This window comes from Ooceraea biroi, chromosome 8, assembly GCF_003672135.1.
Source record: "Ooceraea biroi isolate clonal line C1 chromosome 8, Obir_v5.4, whole genome shotgun sequence".
In the NCBI taxonomy this organism is placed as follows: domain Eukaryota; kingdom Metazoa; phylum Arthropoda; class Insecta; order Hymenoptera; family Formicidae; genus Ooceraea; species Ooceraea biroi.
The window spans coordinates 5,597,783-5,616,873 of NC_039513.1; the positions used below are offsets into that span (position 1 = coordinate 5,597,783).

Below are 19,091 nucleotides of genomic sequence, written 5' to 3' on the forward strand. Positions count from 1 at the left end.
CTCCATCCTGTACGAAATGCTAACGTACGTGGAATATCAAATCGCGGAAACATGTTTCGATGCACCGGCAGGTTTATTCACACGTTTATGCGGTCGACAAAGATCGAAGCCGTCTGCGCAGCTTCATTACTGATAGCATGCGCGCGTGAGTCGATGTTAATTAAACCCAGCGATTGCTTGACCCTTGCGATACACCTTTGTCTGCCGTATCCTAGGTCTCGAGTTTGGTCTCGATAATGTAGCGTCTGCGTTGCGAATAATCCACAGATATGCGCATCGCGTTCGGTCTCTATCATCACTCTTTTCGAGCTGAACAGTCATAATGTGTCGCGAAGAGAATGGAGAACACTTCACATCCACAAAAATGAAACGCAGTCCCAATGATTTATTTGTATGCTGCGTATTTCTATATTAAGCCGTGAATGTGAACTTAAAAAAGACACGATCATCAATCATGTTCTCGTTCGATATCTCTATTCAGATCGCGAGATAAAGCGACTTCTGCGCTTTTCTACGCGATCGAAGATCCCTGCTGAAGCACTGTTAATTGATCGATTTCCTAATCGGGATTCGACGACGCTATTATCCGAGATGATATCAAAACTGAGCGAGTTTACGAAAGGTTCTCTCTCATAAAAAGCCAACTTTCTCGACAGAATTGCTTGACAGATGTCGGATTTGACAGCTACCAGATAGAAGATGCGTGAGATACGATCGTGCGACCGATAACGCGATTTGTAATTGGGCAATGAGCGTACCTGCTATCGCATAACATGTCCGCGATTCTTCGCACTCGATTGTTTGATAATTTTTCAATTCAGGTCATCGTGGGAGCGTGTAGTGAACGGTTTCAGCCAGGCACCTCATTAACCTCCGTCGTGACATTCATCGGTTGCGACAACAACGGTAGCAAATGTAACAAACGTCCCTCGTGCGATCGATCGTCTTTCGGAAAGCTGTCGTAGCGCATTTATTTGCCCGAATTATCGCGGCAGATGGCCGCAACGATGAGGATCTATCGAGGATCGCCTGATAAAATGGGATATCATAGATACACATTGACATATTGTCTCCTCCTATAATTACTTCCTCAATGTGCCTAATTTTGATTAATCAATTCCTGCTTAAATCAACTTCTAAGCGCTACCAGAGCGAGATGGACGAACTTGTATCAGATTACAATGCGGTTATTAATTTGTAGCTTAATGTAAAATTATTAAATTTTTAATTAATTTAATCTCTCGATTTCGAAGAACAAATATGTTATTGGAAAACAAATCCCTTTTTCTCATTTATGCAGCAGATTTCAAGCTTTTTCTGTATTTGGCGATCTTTCTCATTTATGCTTTCCACTATTTTCAACTGTAATATTATCTTGTGTGAGCGTACGTCCACTTGCATTCACGGTATCATTTGTATACCACGAGCAGAAACGCAACATATACGTCCGTCCACGTTTCCAGAATTAATAGTAACATGCGCCGGACGTAATCTCACGGTGGGAGGACTCAACATCCACGTCGGATACGTCAGTACGTAATCGCGACCATAGGCCAAGTATAATCCGAAGATAATCCCGAAATTACCTGCACTGTCATAATGCTGGCTATGGCCGTGAGGTCCGCCAGGGTCCTTAGGTAATTGAAGTACCTAGCGGATTCGTCCACGTTGCCGGTCTCCACCTCGCCGTTCGTCGTCTGTCGCACCATCGTGTGGCCTTTCAGCTGCCTTCTCGGCGCAGCTCACACTCGAGAACTCTCTCACGAAAAGAAGTCCGAGCGGAAGCGACCCCGCAGCAAGGGGTCACTGGCCGGCGTGCGTCTCCGCGACGACCGCACAAGAACGCGGCTACCGCACTAACTTTCACGAGGAGTTTCCCTCAAAAGTCAAGGGAATTTCAATTGTCCGATAAAACTGCTCCGGTCTCAGACTCGTCGATGGAAATTGTCTTTTCAAGTTCTCAGCGTTGTGTCGATCGTACACGCTGCGAATCGCGGTTCTGGAACGTCGACGTGGGATAACGAGCTGCTCCAGTTCCGGATGATCCCGGATCGTGAGTTCACCGAGTGCGATCTCTCGAGTTCGCGGCGGAGCGTAACGCTGCGGAGTCACGGACGAGCACTTTCTGATTCACCGTCACGTTCGCCACTCACTCGTGGTCTCGTGGATGCCTGCGAGCGGCAGTGGCTTGCCGTGCCGCCCGACTGCTAAGCGTGGTCTACGTGCCTGAGTCGAGACGAAGGCTTTTTATCTCGTTGGCGGCACCGCTCCGCATATCGGTCCCGCTATATCTCGGTCCCCGTCACTCGTTTTGGCTTCTTTGCCCCTTCCACTCACACTTCACGCGTGTCGATGCGGTTCTCTTTGCTCCACTTCGTCGGCGTTGCTGCACAAGAGAGCGCCAGCCAGTAGGGAAGCATATGCACACGAGTGCAGTACCAAATGACGCGATTGTCATCAGTCCTCTTGAAGTCGTCAACGTTGAAAGCGGTTGTAAAACCTCGAAAAAGCAATTTCAGATCGCATCATCGTACCGATAGCTTAAGCTTCAGCTTGCTTTAGTTGATCGAGTTTAGCTCAGTTTGCTGTTCGCTTGCAGATTGGGCTCTTATCTGTGACGAGTTACAAGAAAATTTACTTAACTAAAATTGTCTCAAGTCTCAAGCTAAGCTAACATTGGTCCAACAGCGGAGCCCCTGATATCCCTAAAATCCCGATAATGAAGGTCTCTGTTGGCTGCAATTAAGCTAATAGATTTCATATTGCGTAAACTTTAGACAGGCGAAATACATTTGTCACTTATTTGCTAATGTTTCAAAGTTTAATTTATCACGGATGATGTTTCGCTTGAGAGGTCAGCGCCGTTGTCTCTAAGAGATGTCTTGGACCTCGGATAAATATAGCTTCGCTGGAACTGGAAATGAAGCATTGTTCACCTACGCCTTCATGTGTTACGTGGAGCGGAGATAATGTAGAAAGCTTCACGCATATATTGTGTTATATATCCATGCGTGGGCTCTTAAAGATCGTCTCATTAACGGGAAATTTCTCAGTGCTGCGCAATTTGCGGAGAGAAGCTAATCTCGCGGCAACGGTATCTGATTTACCTAAAGTCATATCCTGTTGCAATAATCACGAGAGAAAACGCTCAAGACGCGAGACAGTTTCGCATGAGAATCGACTTGCAAAAGGGCTATCATTAGATAGCTGACACGTGCCAGTTGACACGTGCCCAGTTCGCACAGTCGTCACAATAGAAACAGTGGCACGTGTCTATCGATTATTTCGATGAAACGAACGATGAAAACGATAGAAGCACAAAGACCGTCGTCGTTGCAGTGATATTTTCTCGATTTTCTCTGCGTCCTCTTAAACGTATGGTATATTGCGCTTAGCGCTGTGTGGAGATTCGTTCTATTTTGGAGATTCGTTCTACTTCTTGAAGATCGCCAACAATGAGTCCGCAGATAAATTTGGACTTAACGCGAACTGTATGAGAAGGCAACCAGCTGCTTATATCAACCATCCGTATTTCAAAACGAAAAGTTTTACTTCCAAGAGAATTACGTATTGGAACTCTTCTATTTAACACTGAATTCTAGGATCGTGACCCAAAACCTGTTATTTCCTCGGAAAAAAGATAATAGACCTCTTCACAGCAGACAACTTTTATTGCTTCTACTCCAAACTCTACTCCGCAACCGATGTATATCGTTGAACGCTACTTATTTTTGTTCCGTGACGATCAATACGTTTGTTTAATAAATATGAATTAATAAAATAAAACAAATATTGATAACGAGCGTTGCAGGATTCCGATGACATTCGCGCAACTCGTTGAAAAATATGAAATTTCGCTGCGCATGTGTTGCACTGATAATTGCTAATTAATGTCGGAACTGTGCAGAAATACGTGACACGACGCACGCATGCATCGTTAATTCTCTAGGATTGCTGGTGTTACTCTGTCAAACTTTACTGCGTGTTCGTTCCATCGTAACGACAGAATCTTGATTAAATCTTAATCCATCGGATCGACTATATATACGTATATTAATTTAAGTGATTAGAGACGATAACCATACACTGTTGTCACGTTCATTATTGTGCATGATTAAGCAGGCGTTACACATGGTATGATTAATGTTGAACGATGTAAAACGTGTCATCATGCCATTCTTTGTTCTGGGATTGGAAATCATAAATCACTCGATGACGAGTATTTACTACAGCTTATTCTAAAAGGAAGAACACGTGTAACTTTGCGCGTACCTTGCATCTTCCAGCACAACCGTGATACAATATTTTTCTTGACGATAATGTGAAGTATGCATTATTATTTTATATATTATTATTTTAATTATACGATGTATTATATTATGGAGGGAAATGAAGGAGCGGTACTATAAAAAGCGATTCTCATGGGGCAGTGATACGTAACGTATTAAGAATACCTATATTATGCTTACGCTTTTACCAGACACGCTCGTTCCGCGTAGATACGGCGTAGACAAAGTTTGTTTGAAGTATTCGTAAAAGAGTTTGAGAAAGATCGGAAGTGGACGTCACAGTTTGTCCAGAGGATCGCGTGGGCGTGGATACAGTAAGGCGCTTACGTCTTTTACCGATTACTGACTGAGAATCAAGAACCTCGAAGTTTGTTATAGATAGTTTACAACAATTTATGTATCGGTACTCAGTGCTCTTATTTTAAGCGATAAAGTGCGAAATACGAGTGACTTCCTGCGGTAAATTGCAAGAAATTTAATTTACGTATATAGGGGAAAAAGTTTTTCCGCTGGATCATTTTAGCCGAATCATGCAATATCGAAGACTTCAAAGAAAAAGAACTTGATCTTCGGAAAAGCAATCAAGCTGCCTATTTAGTAATATCGACGTTTACGTCAAAGCGCCCTTAAACTAATTTTGCGATTTTCATTTCACAGAAGCGTCCACCTCGACTTCGTCATATCGTGTGCACAACAGGAAAACATGCATAAAAGTTGTTTGTACATATTTTCTCGCACAGCAGAAGCGCAGATTTAAAAAAAAAACAGAAGGGAAAACGTACGAAGTTGTAATAGTGCTTACGCGTGACTTTTCGGAAACACGGTCATCCGTCTTATCTTATAAAAAAAAACTAAACTTTGCGAGGATCTTAGAAAAGACTGACTAATCCGCTTTCACGAAAGCGCGGGTTATCATTGTCGTCCGTCTCGGAGATGTGGTAGCCGTCCCTCTTCACGTTACAACGTTACAACGAACTCCCAGGTATTAAAAATAGAGGCACGTTCTCTCTCGTCTGACGAGAAGTGACCACGCGAAAGTGACAGTTTTGCAAGCGGCAATAATGCATTCTGCATTATGCGCTCGTTTGCTCGTCCGCCCCCGTCTGAAGACACCGCGCGATGTACAGCACGTATTCACGGTTTAACGCGCAGGCAAACAACGTGTCCTAGCCGAGGGAGACACGATCGATGCACCTAACGCCTCAGTGACGAAAAACATGAATGTCCTACGAGAAACGACGGTTTATCGATCCGTTGCAGTCGATGCATGTGGGCCGCCGCAGTCAGAAATAGCTCGGTTCCTCCTTCTAATGTATAACAGAAGGTCACGATAACGTGAACTGCTGCACTTATTTTTACGCTACCCCCTCGCTATCCTCTTGCTGTCCCAATCGGTTATCGGCTAATCGTTATCGGTAGCATTTTTCTCGGGTTTTTCCTATTTTTCTCTTTCTCTTTCGCCTTAGCGCGAAAACCATTCGCGGTTGAAATGCGACCTGGGGATTCGTTAGCGCAGTGCCAATTTCATGTTTCATTTCCAGTAGTAGACTTATTTATTCGAGTATTCCGCGAGGACTCGGATGACGGACGCGAAAATTAGATACGGATAAAGACGGTTATAGAGCACCTAACAATATCTTGACCCTTATTCACCGCTTATAATATACACGTACTTGTAATATGAATGTATACGTGATAGCTCGTTCTAATAAGCTGTAACAGATTATGACTTACGTAAACCTGGATTAAATTTATTTGTTATTGCAATTTGGAAACAGTTGATTAAACAATCGTTGAATATTCATGGAATTCGACGTACATTATTGATAACAGTATTCTCTTGAAACGCGCGATACATTGCGTCTTAAACCGGGAAATCCGATGAGACTCGTCCCGTTTGCTTTAAAGTGAATCCTTTGGCTTCAGCAAAGCGTCTCGTTTTCGATATCCCATTATATTGTCAGTAAAATGCACATATTTCACGTTTCCTAGTTAGTCATTCATTCTCAGCATGACGTACGAGAAATCCTTTTCGGGTTATATTTTATCTTGTACCTCACAAATGGACAAAAAAACGAGCAATCTTTCTTTTAGAATTTCAAAAGAACCTTTTTGAAAATTTTTGACAAAATTTAAATAGAATTTGTTAATTCCAAATAAGATCTCTAAACCAAACATTACCGATAAATGTTCGTTTTAGCTAAAGCGTGAAAGCAAATTTAAAGAGTAAATGCTAAGGTTGAAATTGGTATGTTGAAATCGAAAGTAGAAGCAGAATTGCGACTCGAGCGAGTCAAGTACTGACGCATGTATACAAATTTGATATAATTACCGTAAAATACGCTATTCTCGGTATGTAGTAACCTTATGTAGAAATAGCTTCGGGCATAACATAAATCTGAAAGAAATTCAGGAAGAAAGAGAGAGAAAGTTCAGGAATATGCGAGCAATTTATCTCCAGCGTCCTCGACCGGATAAGATATTTTTCTACCATTGGCAGTCTGCAGGATGCACTCTCCGCCAACATTCAACTTTCTTAAAAGTATCAGTCTCTGTCAAACGAGAATTATAAGAAGGATTTGTCGCCAACCAATCTTCGCTGTCGTAAAATGAGACTCCTTTTCCTGATTTTTCCTTGAAACGTACGCGCGTGTTCATCGATCGATAGCATTTCAACGAGCACAACAAACTCGTCGCTAAGGATTGTGCTAAGAGGGTTGGTTCAACCTATATTAATGCAGACAGTCTATATCCTAGATATCCAAGTACGTAGAGCGTATCTTTCTTAATATCTGATTCCTGCTGACATGCATGCAAAATTGCACAACGAATTTTAACGACACGAGAGATACCTGTGATAAAGCAAGATTGCCGATCCACGGAAGCTACGTCTTCATTTATTTCCCGAAATACATCCCATTAACATATACTTTTGCTCCGACATCATATACATAATCCTTTAGCTCCTAATTGCCTCTTATGAGCGCACAATTGCGAGTTACATCGATAATCGTTGGACAAACGCCGACAATTGCACGGTCAGCTAAGTAGTACTTACGCGAGGATAATTTACAGCTTATTTTTAGACCTGTATCTGCTAGTATTATCGATGCTTACCCTCGTGTTCCTCCACGTGGACACATCGACGTGCACGAAAAGCCCGAGGATGCGATGATTATGACCGTGGCGTCTCTCAAGGAGGTCTTTTTTCGCGAACGTTACGTAACTGTTGACAGGAATCATCTCGTCCTCTGGCGCCTTGTCTCAAGTCGCCGGCGTTAAGAGCCCCTCAGACTGACGGAGACTGATAAACATGGCACGAACGTAGAGAATACTCTACTGCTACTGGTCGCGGTTTACAAGAACAATCAGCAGGGCGCCGATTGTCTCTTCATTGTTGCGAGCGCAATTGTTGCGACATTCCCGCTGGTAATTCCTCTCGTTCGGTACTTTTTCTGCCGAGTTACAGACTATCACTTTTTTTTACGAGCACACCGGGAAATTCCAGATTGCGCGCCTGCATAATCGGACGTGACTATTTTATTCCTCCGTATGCAACGAGATATACTCGAACGTGGAATTTACAGTGGTTTTGGCTAGCGCAACATTACGAATGATGAGATTATTTGTTCAACTAGCTGTTTATTTCTACATATATATTTTATTACATGGAAAATGAGTTTTTGTTGAGAAAGGCTGGTCGGCTCTCCGACTGCGACGTGTAAATCTGACATAACGGAGGAAGCTGATATAAAGCGCTGAGAAGCAATAGCGAGTCTATACGTCTCTATTATTGTTCTGCTACAGCAGCTGCTCACGAGGCAGACACGTGCCGCGGATATCGGCGATGCTACTTATTATGTACAATCACCGAACAAGCATCACGAGGTTCATAAATATGATCGGATCGCGCGATGTATCTGATATATCCGATCACGCAATCTTTCGTTCCCCAGCGATTTCAATCAGCGACGTCGTAGCGAAAAGTCACGTCGAGCTGTTGCGGAACACTGCTCGATGAGAACTCACAAGTTTATATGTATCCTCGTCCGTACCTATTTTTCCTAACAGCAGATTTTATGCGTAATTAATTCTGTTGATTTTGAATAATTTTTCATCTGTCGCCTTTTCCTTGTCCGTAAATAAAAATAGTTGATTAACTCATTTAAATTAATTGCAGAATATGTTTGTTTATCGGGATAAATCCTTCATATCACGTTTTCCCATGTTAATTTCAGATTATCACCAGCGTCGTAGGAGCAAAAATATCGTGCTTGCATCTAAATGTCCCATTTGCCATTCATAATTAGCTGCCGTCGTAGAAAATTACCGACAATTATCGTAAGTGCTTTTTATTACATATTTAATACGTGGGAATCTACATATCTTCGGCCGGATGAGTTCACCACTCTTCTCGAACCAAGTCTACTTTATACCGGTCTTAGTCAAGTTTTCCGCGCGGAGAAAAAATGCTTGCAAAACACACTTCATTCGAAGATCACAATAATTGCAGTTATATCGTATTGATTGAAAAGAAAAAATGTAAAAACGCGTGGCAGCTAATTGGTGCGAGCTCGGTAAACACTCGTCAATAATCTAAGTCCATCGTGATAAAATTGTCCACAAACGAGTTCTGTAATTGAAATATAAACTATATTTAAAAAATCATCCTGTCCGTGTTTGCGCGCTCGACAGTGATGATTGTACGTGAGGCTGTAATATCAGTAATATTCCCACCCTAATCTCATCCTAAGTACAGTAGAAAAATTGATGGGAACCAAGATTGGCACACTCAAACGTCAGATAAGGACGCTGAATAATTAAAGACGCAAGTGTAACAATATCTACACTTGGTCGTAATGAGATTGGCTCTTCGAGCGGAAACGGTTTGCTAGCAAGGAAATGTTACACGCCCCGACGAGAATTCGCAATCAAAACAGATCTGACTATTTCGGGAACATAACGTGGTGCATAACTGCGTGATCTTTGTTGGCTTGAGTAGACGGGTTCTTCTTCTCGCAACGGATTCAGAGTAACAACATCACCATAAATTAATCGCGATCCATCGCGAAACTGACGCGTCTCGGTGCAACAACCACGTCGGGAGATAAGGGCTATCACGTGCATGCCGGTACATCCAGAAATTATGGCGCGTACACAATAGTGTGAATGACAATGATGACGCTGGTCCTTGAGACGGAAGCAGCCGGAAGATAATGGATGGTTCGGCAAAACGTTTCGTTTCACGAGAAACGCGCGAACGAGATAAGCGAAGATCATTCTGACTTCTACCAATCATATTTTTTATATTACACGAGTTTATATCGCACGACAAATCAATCTATTAGTCATCGAATACTTGCTAAACATAAAACAAATACATCATTGCATCTTGATTAATAGATTAATAGAAGTAGGTGTTCTCTTTACCCGCTTTCACTTTTTTATTTATTATCTCATTGATTGCTTATTGATTGTTTCTCCTTATCGTTTGCTTGGTGTATTGTTGGAAAATTAAATTGTATGCTGTAGACTTTCTCTGATCAAAAGTCAATTATCAGCTATTTACAAGCCAGTTATTTACAAACGTGAATGATCATAGTATTGAATGCGTATTATTCATTTGAGCGAGGCTTGAAAAGAATCAGACTGCTTTTATGAAATATTCGACGACATCGAAACATGCTTGCACAATACACGAACAATGGTTACATCTGCACTAACTATATACATTCCACGTGTATCTTTCACGTGCCGTTATATTGCGAATTGGAGCGTAATTTCCATTAAATGGCAGAGCGTATTAATGTGCGTATAATGTGAATAAAGAGCGACTGTATGGGCGAAAATAACCAATTGTCGTCATCAAAATAATAGCAAGATGTTGCTAGCGATTAATCGTTTATTTCATTGTTTCTTATAATTCGTCCTATAATTTACTAAGCCTGAATACATAGCACTTTGTGCAGATATTTAAGTAGATAACAAATTACATACAAAAATAAATATATTACCTAGATAATTAAAGCAAAAGAGTTATACGAAATCGGAATTTCTAGGTTTTGTATAGAATATGGATATATTCACAAAAAGTTATTAACATGTGCGAAAAATATATTTTTCTGTTTTTCAATATTTCTTCTGTTTGCCAAAACGTAAACGAGCCATATTAAAAACAACAAATAAATAACATCGTCACGATGCTTATAAAACATTTTCATAAAATATTGTCATGGCGTTTGTAAAATTTATAATATTTTAAGAAATATCGCGCGCCCATGAGTTATTAACAAACTTTGAAAATTGATTAACATTGACTGCACAAAACAAATTTTTATATTTTACATGAATATACGAAAGACGTTTCATTAAAAACAATTCAGTGATTTTTAGTTATATTCACAGTGCATTTATGCATCATCATGCAATCCTGTTACAATAAACTCCATTTGTTGGATACATGAATGCGCTCTAAATATATACGCTGAACGCGACGACAAACTCGATACTCAACAAATCAATCTTTGAAATTCGATAACAAGTGTGTAATAAAATAGCGCGAGTGGCTTTATGTAATCTCGTCGATTTTTAACAGCGACACGTGTACATACGTGATGATAAAAAAAGAAAAGCTCATACAAGAAAATATTATCCATTTTAATTAAAGTATACGATATTTCAGTAATTAATAAAAAGTAACGCAAAACTTTACTGTTTATTTTAGCAGTGATTCCAGTGATTCTAGAGAAAAATAACTCAATCACTTTTCCTATTTATATATCATCCGTCATGTTTCTTATGCATGCATATTATCACGTACCATTAAGGAAAATATTGGAGTTTAGATTGAATGAGGAAAAATAGGATAGAAAAAGAGGAAAAAAATAAAACAAGACAGAAGAGGAAGCAAGCAGATGTAAAAATTAAAGTTGGTATATCTAATTTGCCTCGGAAGGAAATTTGAAATACGTTATGAGTTATCATCGATCGCGACGTGTAATTGCTAAAGTTAAAAGATTTTATTTTGTTAAATGTTTAAATAAAGAAAAACAAGAATATATAAAACGAAAAAAAATAAAATGCAGTCTTGTGCTTAAAGACAAAATCGGCTTCTTGAAAGGCTTTGATTTTATAATCTGAAAAGGAACATGTTTTTTTCTCCATCTTATGTTGCATTGTATGCCTGCGTGTACTGTATGCACTTGATATCGTTTAACAGTGCTTAATTTGCAGATGATAATGAATTCACCCGCATTGCGACAAAGACAAATGAATCTTACGGAGACAAACAGTCTCGGAGTGCAATTTTTGAAGGGGATCATATTGAACATAATTATAATGCATTATCTTACATTGACTAGCGTAATAAATAAAAGATAAGAAAAGATATAAACAACTGAGAGATTAAAATGCGAAAGGAATTTTTCCAAAAGTATAATTATTTATTGAATGACGTAAACACGCTATGTGTCATCCAAGTTTCATGTCATGATGCATGCGCTTCGCATAAAAAATACAGCTAAACGGCAAATGACTGCCTTTGCATAAATAATTACAAAGTATTGATCAGTCTCGTATTATTTAATAATCTCTATTCGGTCACCGCATCGGCGATGTACCGGTCGATGTGAGAAGCATAATATTCGACAAGATTTATAAGAGTCGCGCTACAGAGAATGTGCCACGACTGTCGTCTTACAGGCATCGAGCTGCATACATCTTCACTAACTGGTCTAAGTGTACATTTGATCCGCATGTTTGTACGGAAAACGCGAACAGCAATAAATCGGTAATACCATAAAGATATAATCACGATGATTTGTCTCCGGGTTCAGCGTGCCACGTTCATATCTACGAATAAAAGCTTCCTCCCGACTACGTCAAGTAACATTTACGTCATTTATCGCGTATTTACCGGTCCCGTTATCTCTGAAAAAGTCGCCTATATCTATGATAATGATGTCTAGGAAAGCTAATGATAATATACGAAAGAATTTCAATGCACTCTTGAATGTAGAAATACAGATGACCGATATATTGATGCTTTTAAGATTCGCGTACGCAGAATAGCTCTCTTCAGATACACGTAATGTATTTCATATTTGCAAGAAATCAGTGACAAAAAATACGAATAGAAAGTAATTCTTTTTCTTTCAGAAGGATCAGCCTTGAGTTTGACCGAATTTATCACTCTCAGACGCATTTAAATGTTCTTTTTTACGATCATGCGGATTACCTCGCAGTCGCTTAGCGAATGGTCAGCATCAATTCCGAATCATCAATGAACGAGTGGTAACATCCGGCCTTTCACACGACAGTACAAATAATTTCTCGCTTCGAGGAAGCTAGCACGATTTATCGAGCCTTTCCACGAACTTTTCTCTGCGCGCACTTGTCAGACATTCTTCTTCGATCGAAAACGGATACCACTTGTCTGGTTAACAGCTCGTCAAAACGAGACGCAATACGAGGCAACCCTCGTTTCCGTGCCAAAATATCGTCGTCAAACAAGAAAGACGAAATCTAGATGTACACACGCTAACGTAAACGTCTGCATCGAGGTTTAAACAAATTACACCATACTCTTATTCGATCCGCAAGTTGCATTCGACTTACTAGTGAATTCTCGTGGTTCCTTTTCGCACATAGAAATTGTGCGCCAGTTCTTGCTGCTTTGATTTACGATCGTCCGTGATGATAGTGATTACCAACCGACAACAATATTCACGGTCGGTTATTCACGATAATTAATGAATACGATACTCTTTTGACGATGCGCCATTTACTCCGTCCTATCCTATTCTATTAACAAACGGAAACGTTCGCGGGGAAGCATAACGACGCGTAACGAGATGCGTTTTTTGATAAAAAAAATATTGAGCATAGATGAACTATGGAAAAATGGGATGGATCGTATTTCGTCGTTGTATGAATGCCAGCTGCGCAGCATATGCCGGAAACCAATAATAAACCGAGAAACTATATTGAATTCACAACGTGGAAATATCTGGCGGAATCTGCGAGCTCATAATAAAAAAGATATTTATAATATTATTATATGGGTTTCATACCTTCAAAATGATTCTGTTTAACATTTTTGGCAGTTTATATATATTAACAATGTATTAACAATTACCTCGGATGAAGGGAGGGATTAAAAATGCACTGACATTCGAATGCATACTACCAAAATTTATACCACTTATTTGAACGATGATATCACACAAACTGCGCAGCACAATTCTCATAAACAGAAGTTCACTTTTTGTTCACTTCTTTTTTTCGATTCGTTTTCGAAATATGACTGAATGTAATCTTCGATACAATAATGCTAACCATATTTTCCTTTTTCATATTTATGCCCGAAACGTGTAAATGCATAGAAACATGTATGTAAAAAAGTACGTCAATAAACAAGATAATACTATAAACAAGAATAATTCTTATTCATGAGAGAATGTGCAAGGATGCCAGTCTATGCGACGCAAAGCACTGCAGCTCCAATTTACATAACTAATCCGTTCTATAATCGGAAAACGAGAAGCTTGGTGAACGCTGACATTTGCGACGAAGCCTCTTACGATACGTTATCACAAGGTATTATTACCAGAGTCTACTGACTGTGCCGAACACACTTGGCTTTGCATACGATGATGTCAGGGAAACGCAGGCGACGCATTCTTTTTTCTAATGCCGATATATTCATGGGGACGGTTTATCGACGTGGCTAAACCGCGCACGCGGCTTGACTAAGGCGTAATAAACTCGGTATGTACACGGAGCGGAGTGCACTGGCGACAAGTGACGACAAGCTAATGCAACGATAGTCGTACATACACACGTAATGATAATAAAAACCGCTGATCCGACATTTGCACAGGAGCAACGTGCACGTACGTGCGGCTTGTGCTCTTCTCAGACGTTCTTCGTGTTGCACATAATCAAATGTAATCGGAGCCAATCGAATCCCCAACGCTGGCGGCGATTCTCACAAATATGTTCGCCCATCTGCTACGCAAATACGCGGAGCGTTGTAAAATCGTCGCACGAAGTTTTCAATTATAGATCCCTCTTTTCCACTCACACGAATTTAACTAAATTTTTTTCTAATAAAGAAGCGGTTATCGGGAAATATTGTTAATTTGCAAAGTGCCAGACGGTTAACGAATTCTTTTCGCGAATTAATGTTTCATTTATTTGAGTCTGAATTTGAATTAAATTTTTGAAGATAAACTGCGCTCTAACGAAGTTTCAATTTCAGACGCAGTTATCAAGGATATCTGATGCTAAAAATAAATAAGTTCCACTAAGGAAATAGATTCATATATGGAGCGGCACGACGCGACGCCAGGCGCCACCCACCTCTGGCGAGACGCCAACATTATGGATTTCGGGATATATCCAAGAGATGTTTATCAATCTTCCCTTCTTTCTGCGTGGTCAACGAAGAGATTGACCTTGTATTCACCATTGTTCGGCCTGTTTTCTCGGATTATCAGAGAAACTTTCTGCGAATAAACGGATGTGACGTGTTTACGCACGTCTTTCGGTAAAGAAAAAATTTGCGAAAACATCCTGAAAGCGAGATGAACGTATAAGCGAAAGATTAACACAGAAATGTAATCATATATATATTGCAATTTGTAACGTAACTTTAACGTAATTTTTCTGCAAATGTATATTGACGTTATTTAAACACATTTCATAAAAATATGTTTAGGAGAAGCGAATCTGCTCGTTTCTATTTCAATGATTACCTTATTGGACTGAAACATGATAACATCGGTAAAAAATTCGAATTGACTCGATCGACCTCAACTTTCGAGTTTAAAGTGGCAAACGTGGAAAAGTTACTAGAAATTAGATTTATGACCCTTGCCGTACGTAGTTCTCCAAGAAGGTTCTCAAAAAGTTAGCTTAAGGAACAACTACTGAACTAGAATTTCCAATCAAGATTATGCTGTGCTAAGTCTGAGAAGTGAAAGTTTTTAAGTGTAAGTGTAAGAAATTTATAAAACTTTTTATATGTAAATGTATTGTGATTCTTGAGAAGTTTTACATGTAATTTTTGAGATCTTCCAATTTCTACTTAAATAATATGTGGACATGCTCTCTAAAACAAGCACAAAACAAACGGATTTTTCTTATTTATTATATATCCATGTGTAAATAAATATTTTTCGTATCTGCACATATCATATTGAAAATTTTATCAAAAAGTCGTAAAATTACTTGCGTGAGTAAATGTTTCTGTAAAACAATAACGCGCAGTGTCCTTCGTATTCCTTTTATCTACTATTAGCAGGTTAGAATGAAAAATTACACAAAGCAACGTAATAAACACGACAAGGCGAACGATAAGAATGAGTCAGTGACAGATAATATTTAGCATTGCATATAAGAAAACCAATCGTTTATTTGGTAACGCAGTATCCCTTATATTTCGCACTCTAAATGAAAATAACGAGAAAATGATAAAAAGATTTACGTTTGACAAAAATGATACGTAATTGAAAAAACATTCGTCACTTCACGAAGAACATCGTAAAATAGAAAAACATTCTACTTAAAAAATTGCTGTAAAACTTTCAGCATCGTAATTTAAACAATTACCGTCACCGATTTGCAAAATTTCACCGTGCGTCAATTCTCGAAATTCCTCTGCACTAAACGAAATTTGTTTTAGCGAAAACGGTTGTGCCATGTTTTAAAAACTAAATGTTTTTGCATGAAATTGCACAAATATAAGTGTTGCATGTCACGCATACATGCACACGAGCGATAGAGGTAAGTAATGTTTTGCATTATAATTATCGGTGTTTGTTATAAATGCGCCGAGTACGAGTTCCGAAGCCCACTAGTGGAATACCTTTGTTACATTTCTGCTCATATCCGTAACAACCCAGGAGCACCATGAGGTTGCAAGGATATTCAAATACATATTTACTGATGTTCCTGCTGTGTATATTTGCCATGACTTGTGTCCAGGGAGGTAAGTTTCACAAAACTAAAGGCCACATTGTTTAACACTAATCAAAATTTTTTTTTAGTAAATTGTCTTCTACAATTTCTTATTTAATATACAAAACTATTTGCACGTACATTACATAAACTATATAGTATTAATTGTATCAGTCGTTGATACGCGCAGTGTTTGTACAATTTTCTATCAAAAGTTCTTATGAAAAATACTAAGGAATAATACATAACAGAATATATAACATACAATATACAATAAGTTCATTGACGCCTAAGGATTCAATTCATACGTGAGTAATGATGATTTCAATAATTTTTCAGCGAATAGTGATAGTACTGGCCAAGTTACTAGTGAAGATGTGCAACACGATATTGAGCAAGTGATAACATGTGCAAACAATACGAAAAGTCTAGGAATTCTCGTATCACAGGCTGGACTACTTTATAAGAACGCTGTTATTGTCTTGCCCATACCTATTCGACTACAACAACAACGATTTATCAGAAATATCTTAAATTTTATTGCATATATAGTAAATGCTATAATGCCATTTTCTCAAATGTCAGATATATTTTCAAATCTGATAATACCACTTTTGGAAATACATTCGTTAACTCACTAAAATTATTCAGAACTAACAAATTATTTAACAGAACAGCAATAATGATTTAAATAATATTAACCTTATTATTATTATTTAAATGCGACGCGTATGTATTGTACAATGCAACAGACGCAAAATCATATCAATGAATACACATCTACTTTTGTTCGCGCGCGCATCTCGTTAATTATTTATTTAAAGATAATATGATTATATCTGTAATGATAAAATGAAGAATACAGATAATATCAACTATCAAAATACAACAAAGCAGTTTCTAGAATATTATAACTTTCAAAATTTATGTATATCAAACGTGTAAAGTATATTAAATGTATAATTTAAAGATAATTATGAATGTAATCAAGTCGTCTAAATAAATGTCAGATTATCGATAACAAAGATTATCAATAAATTATTTATAACCGATTGTACAAAGATCACCATAACAATGTATGGGAGCTCGCAGTAGTAACAGAATTTCTTGGTCAGACGGCATATAAGTCTTTGCGTTTTCAGTAAGAAAATCTCTGCAGTCAAACAGAAGGTGGTCTGCCACCCTCGTCGGAATTTTAGAATTTGGTACAAAATCGAGTTATGTAACTATGTCATGTAAATGTAATTACGTTATGTATTATTCAAAAAATCATTGTTTCATTCAATAATCAAATTTAGCATAATACTGTAGGCAAATGAATAGGTGCTGTTTATCATTATTTAAAATTAAAATAAAATGCAAAGAGACAAGTGTTTCGCTACTAGTCACTTGTGTGCTTTTCTTTAATATTTATACATTATTATAGATCACAATCAAACTATTTAAAAGATGAGTTGGATAAACATAAATAGCTATATATTTTCTATCAATTATTCCGCATGTTGCTTTATTATCTATTATTTATCAATTAATAATTAATGCAAATATCGGGAAATGCGTAATGATCTTATTTGTTAGTCTTACGTATTTGCGCGTGAATAAATGAAACATTGAATTGCAACAAAATAACAAAGGAAGAATCGTAACTCAATATTATCTGTAATTTATACATCAGCACATAGTTCGCGACCATTTCCATGATCTACCACAAAATGGTAAAGTAAGCCGACAAGGAAAATGCATGCACAAACATACCATACATACCATACGCTACAGTTTCCTAGATAAAAATAAATGCAATTCGCATAAAAGCGATAGTACGAGAATACATACATGAAAATGAGAGCTACGTTTTCTGGCGTCATATCGACCATGTGCAGGAGCAACAGTCGCAATACGTCATATCAATGATCTTTCAATTCCTTATTACTTAGAAATGTTCGAATGAACTCCGAACATTTGTTTACTGCCATTTGTCTTACGTTCGTTAGGCATTTGCGTCTAAATCACAGATATAACATCGTGAAGTCTCTTCAAGTGTCTTTAAATTCTTTAAGTTCCTTGAGTTCAGGTTTAAATGCTCAAGCCGTGACGGCGAAATGAAACATTATAAAAACATTATGGATTGCAATATACAAACGGCGATATCTTTTCTAAGAATATCAGGAATAAAGCAAGGCCAAAGATCGACAAGACGAAAGATCGATAGGCTCGATTAGAACACTTTCTGATAAGGCTTGGGGATATTGTGACGCAAGCAACATTGGCGGAGATCATTCAGATCCTGATTTGTGCAACATCGTCTCGCAAAAGTATTTCGGTGGGATTGGCGGTTTATTTACGCACCCGAGAGAAATAGACAGACGATCACGCATGGCACGCGTGATACGGGATGCTCGGCGATATGAAGAGCACGCGAACCCTTGAACCTGCGAGGAAGGGGTTAAACGACCGGGCGTGATAGCGCCTCGTTTATTAGATTCTCTTCTCGCGAACGACGTTGTTGCGATTTCTTTGGACCTGCATCTACTATCGTGTTCTCTATTCTGGATTTTTCGCGAAATCGTTATCCTGAACGATAAGATTGATTATAAGTCGAAACATCTAATTGTTGTCGAGTTATCGACTCTCATTTTAAATAAATTTTAAATTACTTTCATTTTACACTGAAGACTTTTGTTGTAATTAAACGATTTCGCGAAGTCAAGTCTTGGGCAAACGTTTCCGCAAACTTAGCGAATAAAAGGAGCTGTGCTAATACAACGCTCTGCTGCTCGTCGTCTATTTCTTAGATCTGTTCGCAGTCCTAATCCTTTTCAGCGAAAGACGGATCTTCTTGCA

The 19,091-nt window shown here is 38.6% G+C and overlaps 2 protein-coding genes across 12 annotated transcripts in view; one reads left to right on the forward strand and one right to left on the reverse strand.

Moving 5' to 3' along the window:
- Positions 1-19,091, reverse strand: part of LOC105279816 (cAMP-specific 3',5'-cyclic phosphodiesterase, isoforms N/G) — a 248,773-nt gene that overhangs the window by 14,180 nt on the left and 215,502 nt on the right. The window contains exon 1 of one of the 11 annotated variants that reach the window (XM_020031744.2): positions 1,587-16,038. The exons of the other annotated variants lie outside the window; for them this stretch is intronic. Within the exon in view, the coding sequence (XP_019887303.1) occupies positions 1,587-1,709 (123 nt within the window). The 5' untranslated portion in view covers positions 1,710-16,038. Of the gene's footprint in view, positions 1-1,586; positions 16,039-19,091 lie in introns of those variants that run through there. 11 annotated transcript variants of the gene reach the window in all.
- On the forward strand, positions 16,131-17,275 carry LOC105279809. The gene is made up of 2 exons (XM_011339850.3): positions 16,131-16,281; positions 16,590-17,275. The coding sequence occupies exons 1-2, from the start codon at positions 16,203-16,205 to the stop codon at positions 16,889-16,891; spliced, it is 381 nt and encodes a 126-aa protein (XP_011338152.1). The 5' UTR covers positions 16,131-16,202; the 3' UTR covers positions 16,892-17,275.

Bases quoted from the DNA above. Each gene is read 5' to 3' on its own strand.
- LOC105279809 (XM_011339850.3), top strand. From the start codon at position 16,203: ATGAGGTTGCAAGGATATTCAAATACATATTTACTGATGTTCCTGCTG. The intron at 16,282-16,589 runs GTAAGTTTCACA...ATAATTTTTCAG, and splicing joins CATGACTTGTGTCCAGGGAG to CGAATAGTGATAGTACTGGC.